Here is a 13,606-nt window from a genome sequence, read left to right as displayed (position 1 = left end):
GAGGTAGAAGGATCAGTTTTGGAAGTTTCATGTTGTTCCAGTGAGAGAGAAGCGTGCGACCTTGGGGTCTGGGAGGAGATTTGGGCAGCACGGTCTGGGCCCAAGCCCAGTCCTCCCCTCACCCCTGTGTTCTCCTCCTCCTCCCCAGCCTTGGAAGCAGAGGTTGGGTGTGAAGTTTAGGGCATGAGTGCAGGCGGCTGTGTTGACAGTCGGTGCCTGCAGACCTGGGGGATTCTCTTGTAGTTTATTTTTAATAGGTAAAATACAAGGCTCAGAGATACATATATTAATTGTTAATAAATATTAATTATTTAAGTAAGGGGATAGATACAGTTGGGACAAATATCTACAGGCAGCCTTTCATAGCCAAGGGTTCTGCATCTGTGATTTGACCAACAGCAGATCAAAAATATTCAGAAAACAAAGCATCTGTACTGTTTATTCCTGAAACAATGCAGCATAGCAGCTATTTACATAGCATTTACATCGTATTAGTCACTATAAGTAACCTAGAGATGATTTAAAGTATACGGGAGATGTGCATAGGTGATATCCAAATAACATGCCATTTTATGTAAGAAACTTGAGCATCCTCGGATTTTGGTATCCTCGGGGAGTCCTGGGACCAATTGCCCATGGCTACTGAGAGACAACTGTATATATATTATAGGTAAAAAGCCACCGTCCCACCCTTGACCCTTGGACACCCAGATCCACACCTGGAAGATTCTTAACTGCATCTCAGAGTTTGCCTGCCTAGACTAGCCGAGGCCCTGAACCCCAGGGAAGGGGCAGGCCTTGGGAGGGGTCAGGTCCACACCCCGCAGGCTGTGGTGCTACCTCAGTACCTCCTCCGTCTGCAGTCAGGAGCAGTGGCCCTGAGGCTTCTGCCTTGTATAATGCTGGCAGCTTCTGTCATGCTGCTGTCCTAACCCAGGTTCTCTAGATGTTAGTAGCAATAATGCTATCTCACACTCCCGTGGTGCCCTCTGGTCTTCATAGCCACTCTCTCCTTGATGGTCACAGGGGCCCTGGGAGGAGGAAAGGCAGTCCCATCCATTGATGAAGTTCAAGGTCACCCAGTGGCCGAGTCAGGATGAGAACCTGGGGCTTCCTTTGTGCCCCACACAATATTCAGGTTGCCCAGACTCAAAAGAAATTAGGAAACTCGTTTGCAGAAGCATAGCTAGCAAGTAGCAGAGTCAGGATTTTAATCCAAACAGGTCTTTCAGGCTTAAAGGGGCATATCAGGCTGCTTCTCAGCTCTTACAAAAACTTGGTGGAAATCTATTTTATATGCCTTAGAATAGCTTTTTAAAAATATAGATTCAGATGGTCTTTTGTTGTTGCTGTTGCTGTTTTTGAGACAGAGTCTCACTTTGTCACCCAGGCTGGAGTGCGGTAGCACAGTCATAGCTCACTGCAGCCTTGTACTCCCAGGCTCAGGTGATCCTTCCACCTCAGCCTCCTGAGTAACTGGGACAACAGGCACACCACCACCCCTGGCTAATTTTCTGTTTTTTGTAGAGACCAGGGCTCCCTGTATTGCCTAGGCTGGTCTTGAACTCCTGGACACAAGTGATCCTCCCACCTCGGCCTCCCAAAATTCTGGGATTACAGGCGTGAGCCACCATGCCCAGCCAATTCAAACAATCTTAATGCTTAAAGTCCCCTGGGCCAATCATCACATTTTCTGGGAGGAAACTGAGGCCCAGAGAGAGGAAGTGACGTGGCCAAGGTCACACAGCCAGGATTAAAAGCCAGGACACCCAGCCGTTCACCATGTATTCTTTCTACTGCCTTTACCGACCACAGTGTAGGAGGCAGAACCTTAACATGCACTAATTCTATTCTAAAACAACAAATGGTTTCATTTTCTCTGGGGCAATAAATATCTAACAGAAGTCAAAACAATAAACAAAAATGCAGCCGGAGGTATATGCTTCATAATTAACGCGAGAAAGATCTTCGCTCAGTTCCTTCATTAATTAGGAAAACAAATTAGGTAATTGCTGTTATAAAGTCACAAACCACTTCTACAATCATGGTTTAAAAAAAAAAAGATTCTTCTGAACTCAACTTATACTTACACAATAAATAAATATGTAGAGCCAACTAATAACTCTTTGAGTGTGGAAGGCAGTAAAACTAAAAGGCAGTTAGTTACATTCTGGCTGGGCGCGGTGGCTCATGCCTGTAATCCCAGCACTTTGGGAGGCCGAGGCAGGCAGATCACTTGAGGCCAAGAGTTCGAGACCAGCCTGGCTAACATAGTGAAACCCTGTCTCTACTAAATATACAAAAATTAGCCAGGGGTGGTGGCACATGCCTGTAATCCTAGCTACTTGGGTGGCTGAGGCATGAGAATTGCTTGAACCTTGGAGGCAGAGGTTGCAGTGAGCCAAGATCATGCCACTGCACTCCAGCCTGGGTGACAGAGTGAGACTCTGTCTCAAAAGAAAAAAAAGCAGTTAGTTACATTCTGACAGCCAGACAGTCAGAATTCGGGATATTCCATGATATACCCTAACATTTAAAACCCACAGAATATAATGTTCTTTGTATGATAGCTGCATGAGTGAAGCAAGTTACCCTACACTGCACTGATCTTTGTGTGTGATACAGACGCTCCCACATAGAGTTGGTTTGACACGTGGTAATTTCTAGGAGGCAGATCTGTGTGTGCAGCGCTATTGAATTCTGCCTGTCAGAGGCTTCCCCTTGCATGTCCAGTTTTAACTTCAAATTCACTGTACCCAAAACAAACTCCTCCTTTTCCTTCCCACCACTTTTCAGAACAGCTCCCCTCCCAGGCTCCATTCCTCAGACCCTCCATCGGGTTAATAGTCAGCTCTCTGCCCTATCTCCTTCCTTCTCCAAATCCAGCCAGTCAACAAGATCTGCTGATTTTTCTTTGAGAAGTCTTCCTTCTCTTCCTCTCTTTCTTCTTTATGCTATTCTCTTGCTTATAAGTTACAGTAAGCCTCTCCGGTTTACAAAGTGCTTTCTCCCTGTGAGTTCATCTAATCCCCAAGAGCCTCACCTATCTACAGAGGAGATAACTGAGGCTCAGAGAAGTTAAGAAACTTGCTTCTAGACTCAGATTCTCAACCCACAAGCTTTCCAGAGCTACAGGCTGGCTCTCAACCCACGTTCTCAGCCTTCTACCCTACTAAGTCCTAAAGCGAGCTATGGTCACAGTGGAATAGTTTTCCCTTCTAAACCCATCCTAAGCTTTCCCATGCCTGGGTCTTTGTTCACTCAGGGTTCTCCACCCGCAAGTCCCTCCTTCCCCTTCTCAATCCAGCCTGAGTCAACCCATCTTTCACGCCCAAGGTCAGACTTTAGCCTTCTCTAAGGTCTTCTGAACCCTGGGTGGCTGATGGTCACACATTAGTAAGCTCTGCCTTGTTGCACAGATTGCTTCTTCCCCTTAAAGTGGAAAGGCCACAAGAGCCAGTTAGGGGCTCATGGCTCTTGGATTCCCCAGGGCATTCACTGTACATAGCAGGGCCTCAGCAAACACTCACGGATGGGTGGGTTACCCTGACACTCCATGAGGCAGGGGCTCAGGAGAGTTTGAAGATAGAGCTAAGCCCTTGGGCTGGGGAGACCGTGATGGTCAGAGGGTTTGTGAGAAGTTCCCAAGGTCACCAGAGAGTTACCAGTGAGCAGGGGGCTGACATTGGCACCTAACTGCCCCAGCCCATGGATTCACACGGGGTCTCTCCTGGCCCTCCTAGATGCGCCTCTCTTGGAATTCTCAGAACAGAGGACCAGGCCAGCTTCCCAGTCACGTCCCAGCCTGTGGAACCAAAAACCACCAGAGCTGGTTTTTAATATTTTCCCTGAGCATTTTTTTTCCTTTAGTGAGGCTGTTTTCTCTCAGCATCTGGTCACAAGGCGTCTCAGAGTTCCCGGGCACTCATGCTGCCGCCTCGGAGATGAGCACAAGGAATAGTTTGGTCAGACCAGCTGTGGGAGGAAGACGGCACCCCTGGTGGGAGAGGTTGGGCCCACTGAGGGTTCTGGGGACCCCCTGAGGAGGCTGCTCCACCTGTGCCCTGCCAGGAGGACCGGCAGGCTTATGGGCTCACAGGCTCTCTGGTTGTCACATATGCAGTTGCAACTACTGCTTGCTCTTGGACTGATACAAGTTGCTCAGTCTCTTGCACTATCACCATTTTGGACTAAATACTTGTGGGGGCTGGCCGGTGCATTGAAGGGTGTTTAGAGCATCCCTGGCATCTACCTGCTAGATGCTGGTAGCAGAGCTCCCTCTGAGTTGTGACAATCAAAAATGTCTGCAGACATTGCCAAATGTCTCCTGGGAGGCAAAAATCAGTCCTAGTTGAGAACCACTTGTCTGAAACTTTGCTGGCCCTCGAATAAATATCAACGCTCAACGTTTTTAGACATAATCCAAGAAAAATCATTCAGATGCTGTTTTACTGTTCAATCCCCTAAGCCTTGAATCGACATGCCCATCTCCCATCTCCACTATGGACATGTAACCCTCGTCACCTCCCGAATCAAATCGTCAACATTCCTTCCTTCCCCTGGAACCTCTCCAGCTGAGCCGGAAGTTCCCTGGAAATCTCACTTGAGGTCTATTGGAAACCTCATTTGGGATCCAGCAGGATGACTGCTGATTCCCTGTCTGTGGGCAAAGCTTCCAGATTATAGGGATAAGGAAGAGGCTATTGAAATAATTATAGACTAATAGCTAAGAAGCACATGTTTTAGGAGGAATGACATGACTACACTACACTCACTGATCCCACCGGCCAAGATATCTCCCACATGTGTCTGTCACACATCAAAGCACGTTCCCATTACACTGCCATCTGTGTCCCCCCTCGGACCCCCCCATGCTTGCTCCATAGACCTGCTCTAGGTCCACCTGGCCTCCTTTCTTTGCCTACCCTTTCTTTCTTGTGCAAAGGCCCTGAGGTGGCAGAGTATTTGGCATATTTGAGCAACAGCAAGGCAGTCACTGAAGCTGGAGTAGATTGAGGGAGGGGAGAGAGGTGGGACGTGAGCCTGGCTGGCCCTAGAATATAACCTGGACGTGACACAGGCCAGTGTCACTGCTGTGGCAGGCACTGCCTGCAGAAAGTCAGCCAGGGGCTCAGTAGCAGGGTCTGTGCTTCCTCCTGCAGAAAACAGGCCAGTGCCAGCCCAGCATGCCCTGTGCCTAACCACAGGCAGAGCCTCTCCCCAGAGCCAGTCCCCGTGAAACTCACAGCGTGCTTCTGTGTTGGCATACAGGAATCCGAGCGGCTGGAACTCATGAACGCAGAGCTGAAGACCCAGATTGAGGAGCTGAAGCAGGAGCGGCAGCAGCTCATCCTGATGCTGAACCGACACCGCCCCACCTGCATTGTCCGGACCGACAGTGTTAAGACCCCCGAGTCAGAAGGCAACCCGCTGCTTGAGCAGCTCGAGAAGAAGTGATCATGGGCTGGGAGGAGGTGGAGGAGGAGGAAGAGGAGGAGGAAAAGTGATGAAGAGGGAGGAGGATAGGGGCCCCAGATGGCCCTTCCTTTGGTGCATGAAAAACTGTACAATGAGGTTCAGCACAGCCAGCATCAGCCGAGCTTTTTTGTGAAACTCAGATCAGCCACCCAGGAGGAAGAGCGGGCTGAGGAAACCCAGAGGGACCAAGCGCTGAGACCAAAGTTGACCCTCGGGTAGGGTTGTCCTGCCGGGGGCCCCACTTGAAGGAGGCAGGACAGAGGCGCCGAGGCCAGGGAGACGCCCAATGAGGCAGCCCTGGGCTCTTCTCTGGCCTCTTCACCAGGGCACCCATCCGAGGAACCTCCGAACAGCCAGGAAAAGCCATGAGTTGCAACCAAAATGCGGCTGAGGATGGAACTCAGAATGAAACTGCAACCCACCTGCCCCCAGCCCTGCCCCTCACCCTGATGCGAAGCTGGAGAGGGGCGTGCTGTGGGGCCCTGATGCCCCCACCCACCTCGGTCCAGCGCGGCCCTGCCCAGGAGGCGGCAGCTGGGCGCACCCTCGCCAGCCCTGCTGGAGTTTGCTGTGGGCACTGAGGCGCGGGCGCCCTTCCAAAGCACATACTCACCGAATGTTTACAGACTGGCTGTCCTGGCAGGGCTTTCAACTGCACATGTTTTTTATACTTTCCTTTTTTTTTTTTTTAATATTTTTTACAAAAAAAGATTTTATACAAGCAATATATATATGGATTTCTATAATCACTCGATGTGATACAGTATAAATATGCTATGGTTTGTTTGTTATGAACAGATAGCCACCAGTTACGGCCGTTGTGTGTAACTCCTAAGTACTGTAGTCTCTGGGTGTCGGGGGTGGCCAGGGCGGGGGCGGGGTGCATTTCCATCCTTGTAAACCCTTCATAGTACTCAGTCCTGTATCGCTCAGTAAACATTGCTCTTACTTACACAGCCGCCTTGCGTGGTGTCTGCCTGGGGAATGGGTGCAAGGCCCGCTCGGGGTCGGAGACTGTTTGGAGCCTCTGCTACAGGCCCGTTCATTTTCACAACATCTCTCCTGTTTCACAGATGAGGAAGCTAAGGCTCAGAGACATTAAGCCACCTGCAGTTACTATTTTGAGAGCAGTCAGTGTGTTCACTCACTCTGCAGATGTTTTCTGAGGGCCTGTTGTGTGTGCCAGGCCCTGAGAATTCACTGGAGGATGAAACAGACCTAAGTCTTGCCCTCGTGGGGCCTTCAGTAAGGAGTGAATCCTGTGCTCGCTCCATACGTTGTCTCATTTCGTCTTCATGGCAGCCTTGCCAGGGAGCAGCACTTGTCCCCAATTCACAGATGGTGAATTAGAGGCCCAAGGAATTAAATTCGTGGCCATCATTTGTTGAAGACTTATTTTGTGACAAGCAGACACAGTCTCTTCCCTTCTCACAACAGCACAAAATAGGCACGATTCTTCTCATTTCACAGATGATTTAACCGAGGCTCAGAGAAGAGAAGCGACTTATCCAAGGTCACCCAGCTAGCAAGGGAGAGAGCTGATGTTTGAACTCTACCTCCAGAGGCCCGTGACTCTCCTCCTGTCACCAACCCACTATGATTGTCCTCATGGTTGAATAGGAAGCTTATGAGGCCAGTTATAGATTTAGTTTCTGGGAAGGCTGGATAGAGTTCCAGGTTGTCCCATGATCACAGAGTGAACCAGCTACCCTGGTCAATGTGTGTCTGACCCAGAGAAGGGTGTGGATGGCTTCTCTACCCCCTCACCTCGACAGCTGAATCCCTGCCACCCAGGGCCGGAGCAGCTCAGTGGCATTCTCAGTGCCTGCTGTATACCTGGCACTCGGCAGTTCTCAAGGCATGTCATGCATGAGGAAGGCGGGAGAGGTGGTTTTAGCTCCCTTGTATACTGAAGCTTGCAAAGGCCACAGTTTACCCACCTAAACTTGACTCCTGCATTCTAATCATGTGTTCTTTCTCCTCCATCGCTGGACTTAGGATAACTAGTTGCTGGTGATGACTTCGTGTCAAGAATAGCAGTGAACCTGGGTTGCTTCCCAAATCGTGGACGAGGCCTTCTGGGATGGGCAGAAGTGGAGGATGGTGATTAACACACCTGTGGTCCCTCCCGTGCTCACTCCTCTCAATTTCCCTCCACCCAACACACTTGGTGTGGACTCCCCTGCACCCTGCCCTAGAAACAGGACCTGGTCCTCTCACTGTCAGCTGTGGCAGAGGGTTGTGGCAGCGAGTTGCCTTCTGACTCGGGGGTCTTGACGCTGTCCGTCCAGATGATGCCGGTGAGGCAGTGTCAGTCCTGCATCAGGAACCCCTCGCGCTGTAATCCTTTGATATTTTTCAAGCCATGAGAAAAATGAAGTGGACTTACCAGGGTCCCTCCAGCGACCTAGTGGATGTTCTTAGAGGACTGCCGTGTGCCACTGGCTGTGGCTCCCCTGGTCCTGTGCTTGGCCACTGGGAGCTGGCATCTCCAAAATAGAGCCTCCTTAGCCTGTGCAGGTGGGCTGCCTTCCAAAGTCACCACACCAGTGACTTGTGCTGTGCGGAGCCTTCCTCACCAGGACCACTGGCCGCTCCTGTGGCCAGACGTCACAATTATAGGCTTCATCACAAGAGCCAGCATTTGAGTTTCTTCTGGGCACCTGCCACTGTGCATGTGTGACCTCAGCTGCTTTGTGCAACCTGACTGGGAGGTAGGTGCTAGCGTCCCAGCATTACAGATGAGAAAACTGAGGCACACAGAAGAGGTAACTTGCCCAAGGTCACAGGTGTTAGGTGGCAGAGCCAAGATGTTATTGCCAGTCTGACTTCAGGTACATAAAACCTGAGGCCGAGCCTCCCCATGAGAGGAAATATGTGTTTGTAGTGTGACCTCAGTTGCCAGGGAACTTGTGCAGGAAGCTGGGAGAGATGGCACAGACCCATCTGTGCTCACAGTACATACTAAGAATTCCCAAGTCTCAGGTAAACCATCTCCAAGGGTGTGTACAGAAGACACACCTTAAAGGCAAACAGGTTCATGATGTAATCTTCTATTGACTATCTGTGAGCCTCATTTTTCTTATCTCTGAAGTGGGAACAGTAATAATACAAGTCTTTTTATGGAGTTATCAAGATCAAAAAAGGAATGGATATACAAAGTGTTTTGTGAAATAAAGGCTCCCTAAAATGGTAATTATTTTATCCTCTGTTAGTGTGCGTGGTTATTGATATTTACATAGTACAGGTTATTTAAATATGTTTTATTCTGTAAAGATGGGCTGCCAAGTTTGTGTTCTGACCCTGTACGTGGTCCCTGTGGTGTGATGAATGCCTGGGATCGCAGACTCCTGGATCTGTTCAGCTCCTGACTGGTCACAACCAGCCATGCTGGATGTATCATTCCCTCCCTGGGCATCAGTGTGCCCTCCTGCCAGGTGGTCATAAATAAGACCTGTGCCACCTCTGCCCAGGGTTCCTATGCGAATCAATCGAGTTAATGAATGCAACCATGGCCTGAGAAAGACAAGACGCTTTAGCTATCAGATGGGCAGAAATGAGTATGTGTTGGTAAGAATATGGATTAAAGGTTGGGGGGGCCAAGGCGAGCGGATCACGAGATCAGAAGATTGAGACCATCCTGGCTAACATGGTGAAACCCTGTCTCTACTAATAACACAAAAAATTAGCCAGGCGTGGTGGCATGTGCCTGTAGTCCCAGCTACTTGGGAGGCTGAGGCAGGAGAATCACTTGAACCCAGGAGGTGGAGGTTGCAGTGAGCCGAGATCGCGCCATTGCACTCCAGCCTGGGTGACAGAGCGAAACTCCATCTCAAAAAAACAAAACAAAACAAATATGGATTAAAGGAAATTTACATATGCTGCCAGTGAGAAACTGTGCAAAGCAATTTGGAAATAACCAGTAAAACTAAAGCTAAACGCATCCTTTAACCTAGCAGTTTTCCTCCTAGTCTTGGGAGGAACTCTAGCACAGGGGCAAAAGGAAATGTACAAGAATGTTCACTGGTGCTTTGTTTGTGTTTTTAAAAAGTTGAAAACAACCTATAAATGATGATCAGCATAAGAACAAATAAATTGTGGTATTTTCCTAAAATTGAATATTACTCAGCAGGTGAAAAAGAATGAACCAGAGCTATATGTATCAATGTGGATAAATCTCAGAAACCTACTGTTGAGATGGAGGGTAGGGGAGTGAACTGCGGAAGGATACCACTTATGTCAGATTTCTAACTAACTGTATACGTTGATACTTTATTGTTAATGGATACACACAGATCTGGATAATAGAGGTATAAAAGCCTGCACGAGAATGCTGTCAATATCACAATCAGTCATAGGGGGTGCTCCTGGAGGGTCGGGGAGAGGAGGAAACTAGGGATGCCACGGCAAGTGTAAGTAGGACGCTGGGTTTCAACTTCAACTCTACACATAACATTTCATTTGTTTTTTTAAATCGCCATCAAATGTAGAATGACATTAGGATTTTTCAGAGGTGGGTGATGTGTGCACAGATGTGGGCTATCTTCTCCACACTCCTCTGTATACTTGATATACTTTGCAATAAAAGAGAACAAGCCACAATACAAATAGGAGGTTTTGTTTTTATTATTTCCTTAGCAAACTCAGGAAATAAAAACAAATCTGAAATTACAATGGGATTGCAGCATATGCTCTTTGAATTTATGCAAATTTAATTATATGCCTGGAGAGGGAGAGACAATTCAAAGGGTGGAAAGAGGTTAGCTGGTTGAGCCCTGGGGGAGGGTGCCGGGGGTGAGGACACCTTGAGGAATGTTGCTCTGCTCTGCACTCAGTGGATCCTGCTCCCTGCTCTCTACGGGAGGGGCAATTTCAAGGCGTGTTCAAGGTTCGTCTGGACTCTAGACTTCTTCCTTACACGCTGACTTTTCAATCCAAGCCCTACTCGAAAGCCAACTGGACTGCGCCTGTAAGTGGAGCTGTGGACTGGACGGCAAGCAGAGGGGAAGCCTTTGAAGGTGGGAACCCAGTTTTGACAGGTATATTCATTTTCTGCTGCTACCATAATAAACCATCACAGATTTAATCCCTTAAAACACCACAAATTTTGTCTTGCAGTTCTGGATGTCCAAAGCCCAAAATGCTTCTTACTGGGCTAGAATCAAGGTGTGGGCAGGACTGCTTTCTTTTTGGAGGTTCTCAGGGAAAATCCACTTTCTTGCTTTTTCCAGGTTTTGGAGGCTGCCCGCATTCTGCCTTCAAAGTCAGCAACGGCCACACATCTTTCTCATCCACTGCTATGACGCTGACTCCCTGCCTCCCTCTTCTCAACCTCCTCCATCTTTTTTTTTTTTTTTTTTGAGACGGAGTTTCGCTCTTGTTGCCCAGTCTGGACTGCGATGGCACGATCTCGGCTCACTGCAAACTCCGCCCCCCCGGGTTCAAGGGATTCTCCTGCCTCAGCCTCCCAAGTAGCTGGGATTACAGGTGCCCATCATCACACACAGCTAATTCTTTCTATTTTTTAGTAGAGATGGGGTTTCACCATGTTGGCCAGACTGGTCTCGAACTGCTGATCTCAGGTGATCCACCCGCCTCAGCCTCCCAAAGTGCTGGGATTACAGGCGTGAGCCACCGCGCCCAACCTTCCCTATTCAATCTTTTAAGGGCCCTTGTGACAACATTGGGCCTACCCCGCTAATCCAGATAATCTCCTTATTTTAACGTGTGCTCATTAGCAACCTTAATTCCACCTGCAACCTTAATTCCCCCTGGCCACGTGACATATTCACAGGTTCCAGGGATTAGAAGGTGGACATCTTCGAGAGATTATTCTGCCTGCCACAGCAGGATATTCAGAATTGGAGGTTCTTAACTATTAGGTTGGTGCAATTGCGTTTGCACCAACCTAATATGACCCTTCTCACTACTAGGCAAGATAGGCTATTTCCCATTGTAAGTGCCATAAGGATGGAGTCCCTGTGTGGTGCATCCCTAGTGCCTGTCACAGTGCTTGGCACAAAGCAGAAGGTCAACACATACTATACACAGACATACAATCTACAGACACACAAACTCACAGATGTGTGACATGATACAGACACAAGCATAGTTACATGCACAACAAACAGATACACATGTAGATATACAAATACATGTATTCACAGATACAAGCAGACACACATTAAATGCAAAGTAATGAGATTGATGCAGGTCCTATTCCTTTATATTATAGTTCTGAAATTCTGAAATCAGCTTGTTCATCATACTAGCATATCTTTGTTCTTTGGAAATAGCTAACTTATGGTTAATAAGGAGGTTAGGTAAGGTGGACATACTGTTTTGGCTTTAAAAACTAAATATTGTGAGAGACTGAATTTTTTTTTTTTTTTTTTTTAAGAAGGAGTCTCCCTCTGTAACCCAGGCTGGAGTGCAGTGGCACGATCTTGGCTCACTGCAACCTCTGCCTCCTGGGTTCAAGAGATTCTCCTGCCTCAGCCTCCCAAGTAGCTGGGACTACAGCCATGTGCCACCATGCCTGGCTAATTTTTGTATTTTTAGTAGGGTTTCACCATATTGGCCTGGCTGTTCTCGAACTCCTGACCTCAGGTGATCCGCCCGCCTCGGCCTCCCAAAGTGCTGGGATTACTGGCATAAGCCACCGTGACTGGCCCGGGACTGATTTTTTTTTGTTTAGCTCCTAAACTGACTCTGTGGGTGATTCCTAAAGAAGCAACTACTAATGCTTTGGAACATTTGTGAAGTAATTACATGCTCGTGTCAGCCTCTACCTCTCTGAAGAAGGGTACACCCCTGGGTGGTCAGTACTGGACACCTGTTCTGCTCCACTTAAAATCCTCTGACTCTGTTGCATGACCAGTTCTGAACAGGTGAGCAACTTTACACAGGTGTAACCTGACAAAGCCTCCCTACAGGTGCACACCCTGTACCTCCCACTTCCTGTCCTGGGGGGCCTCTGTGGCCGCCTCCTTGGCACTTGCCCATATGGAAACCTGGAAATTTGGGGAGTTAATGCCTGCAGGGTCTCCCTTGACTAATTAAGAGGCACGAGGCAGAGACAGTGAATAAATGTTTTTCCCTTTTATTCTCCAGGTGGAGGATTTGTAACTCTTCTACTGCCCCACATTGTGTAATCCATAGGAGCTTTGATCTCCTTAACATTCCACAGAATCCTGCTCCCATTGTGTGGTGCATTGTGCTAATCAGACCTACAGGGCAGCAGCTGCAAGCGCTCCAGAGGCCCTAGTGGCACACGACCATGAGATGTGGGCAAGGAGGGCTCATGCGGATTCTGGGCCTGCCACGCTGAAGATGTTCACAGTGGTGCAGTGTCTGAGGCATTCCGAAGCATCTCGTTCAAAATAAAGGGCAGGTTATTGCACTTTACTCCTATCACTAAGAAAGAGGCACGGGCCCAGCGGACCTCTTTGGATTTTGGAAGTAGCAAATATACCACACTAAGGAGGGGTCCTCTAACCCATTTGTCAGTGCCTTGGAAGGCGGCCAGTGTTTTGTTTTGTTTTGTTTTGTTTTCAGACAGGGTCTCACTCTGTTGCCCAGGCTGGAGTGCCGTGGTGTAGACCTGGCTCACAGCAGCCTCGACCTCCTGGGCTCAAGTAATCCTCCTGCCTCAGCCTTCTGAGCAGCTGCAACCACAGGTGGACACCACCACACCTGGCTGATATTTTTTGTAGAAACAGGGTCTTGCCATGTTGCCCAGGCTGGTGATCCTCCCTCCTCAGCTTCCTAAAGTGTTGGGGTTACAGGCATGAGCCACCGTGCCTGGCCAACCTGCCAGTTTTGAGTGAGACTTAGAGCAAGGAAGGGCTCTGCAGCAGATCTAGGCTTCAGTACAAACTGCTCTGCCACTCACGCCTTGTAAGACCCAGTAGAGCTAGAGGTATCCATGGTCCATAAGGTTGACTATTTCAAATGCACAACTCACGAAAAATTAAAATAAACTTTATATGTCATTCCCCACTTTGAAATGTACCCAATAAGGATCACCTTTCCTTGCCCCAGATGAAAGTTCCAGCAACTTTTCTGCTCACTCTGTCTGCTTTTCTGCAGACAGTCCTCCACCATACTAAGCATAATTTATTAATTA

The 13,606-nt window shown here is 48.5% G+C and overlaps 1 protein-coding gene across 6 annotated transcripts in view; it reads left to right on the top strand.

Moving 5' to 3' along the window:
* Positions 1-8,674, top strand: part of JDP2 (Jun dimerization protein 2) — a 45,628-nt gene extending 36,954 nt beyond the window's left edge. For 3 of the 6 annotated variants that reach the window (XM_032179876.2, XM_032179880.2, XM_032179875.2), the window contains exon 4: positions 5,272-8,674. In XM_032179876.2, the coding sequence (XP_032035767.1) occupies positions 5,272-5,457 (186 nt within the window). In that variant the 3' untranslated portion in view covers positions 5,458-8,674. The remainder of the gene's footprint in view (positions 1-5,271) is intronic. The other 3 variants (XM_032179878.2, XM_032179877.2, XM_032179879.2) reach the window with 1 other exon arrangement.
* Positions 8,675-13,606: the final 4,932 nt, after the last annotated feature.

The sequence above is a fragment of the Hylobates moloch genome, unplaced genomic scaffold (genome assembly GCF_009828535.3).
Source record: "Hylobates moloch isolate HMO894 unplaced genomic scaffold, HMol_V3 SCAFFOLD_16, whole genome shotgun sequence".
NCBI lineage: Eukaryota > Metazoa > Chordata > Mammalia > Primates > Hylobatidae > Hylobates > Hylobates moloch.
The sequence above is the reverse complement of the archived record's forward strand: the minus strand, read 5'-3'. Positions and strand labels throughout refer to the sequence as shown.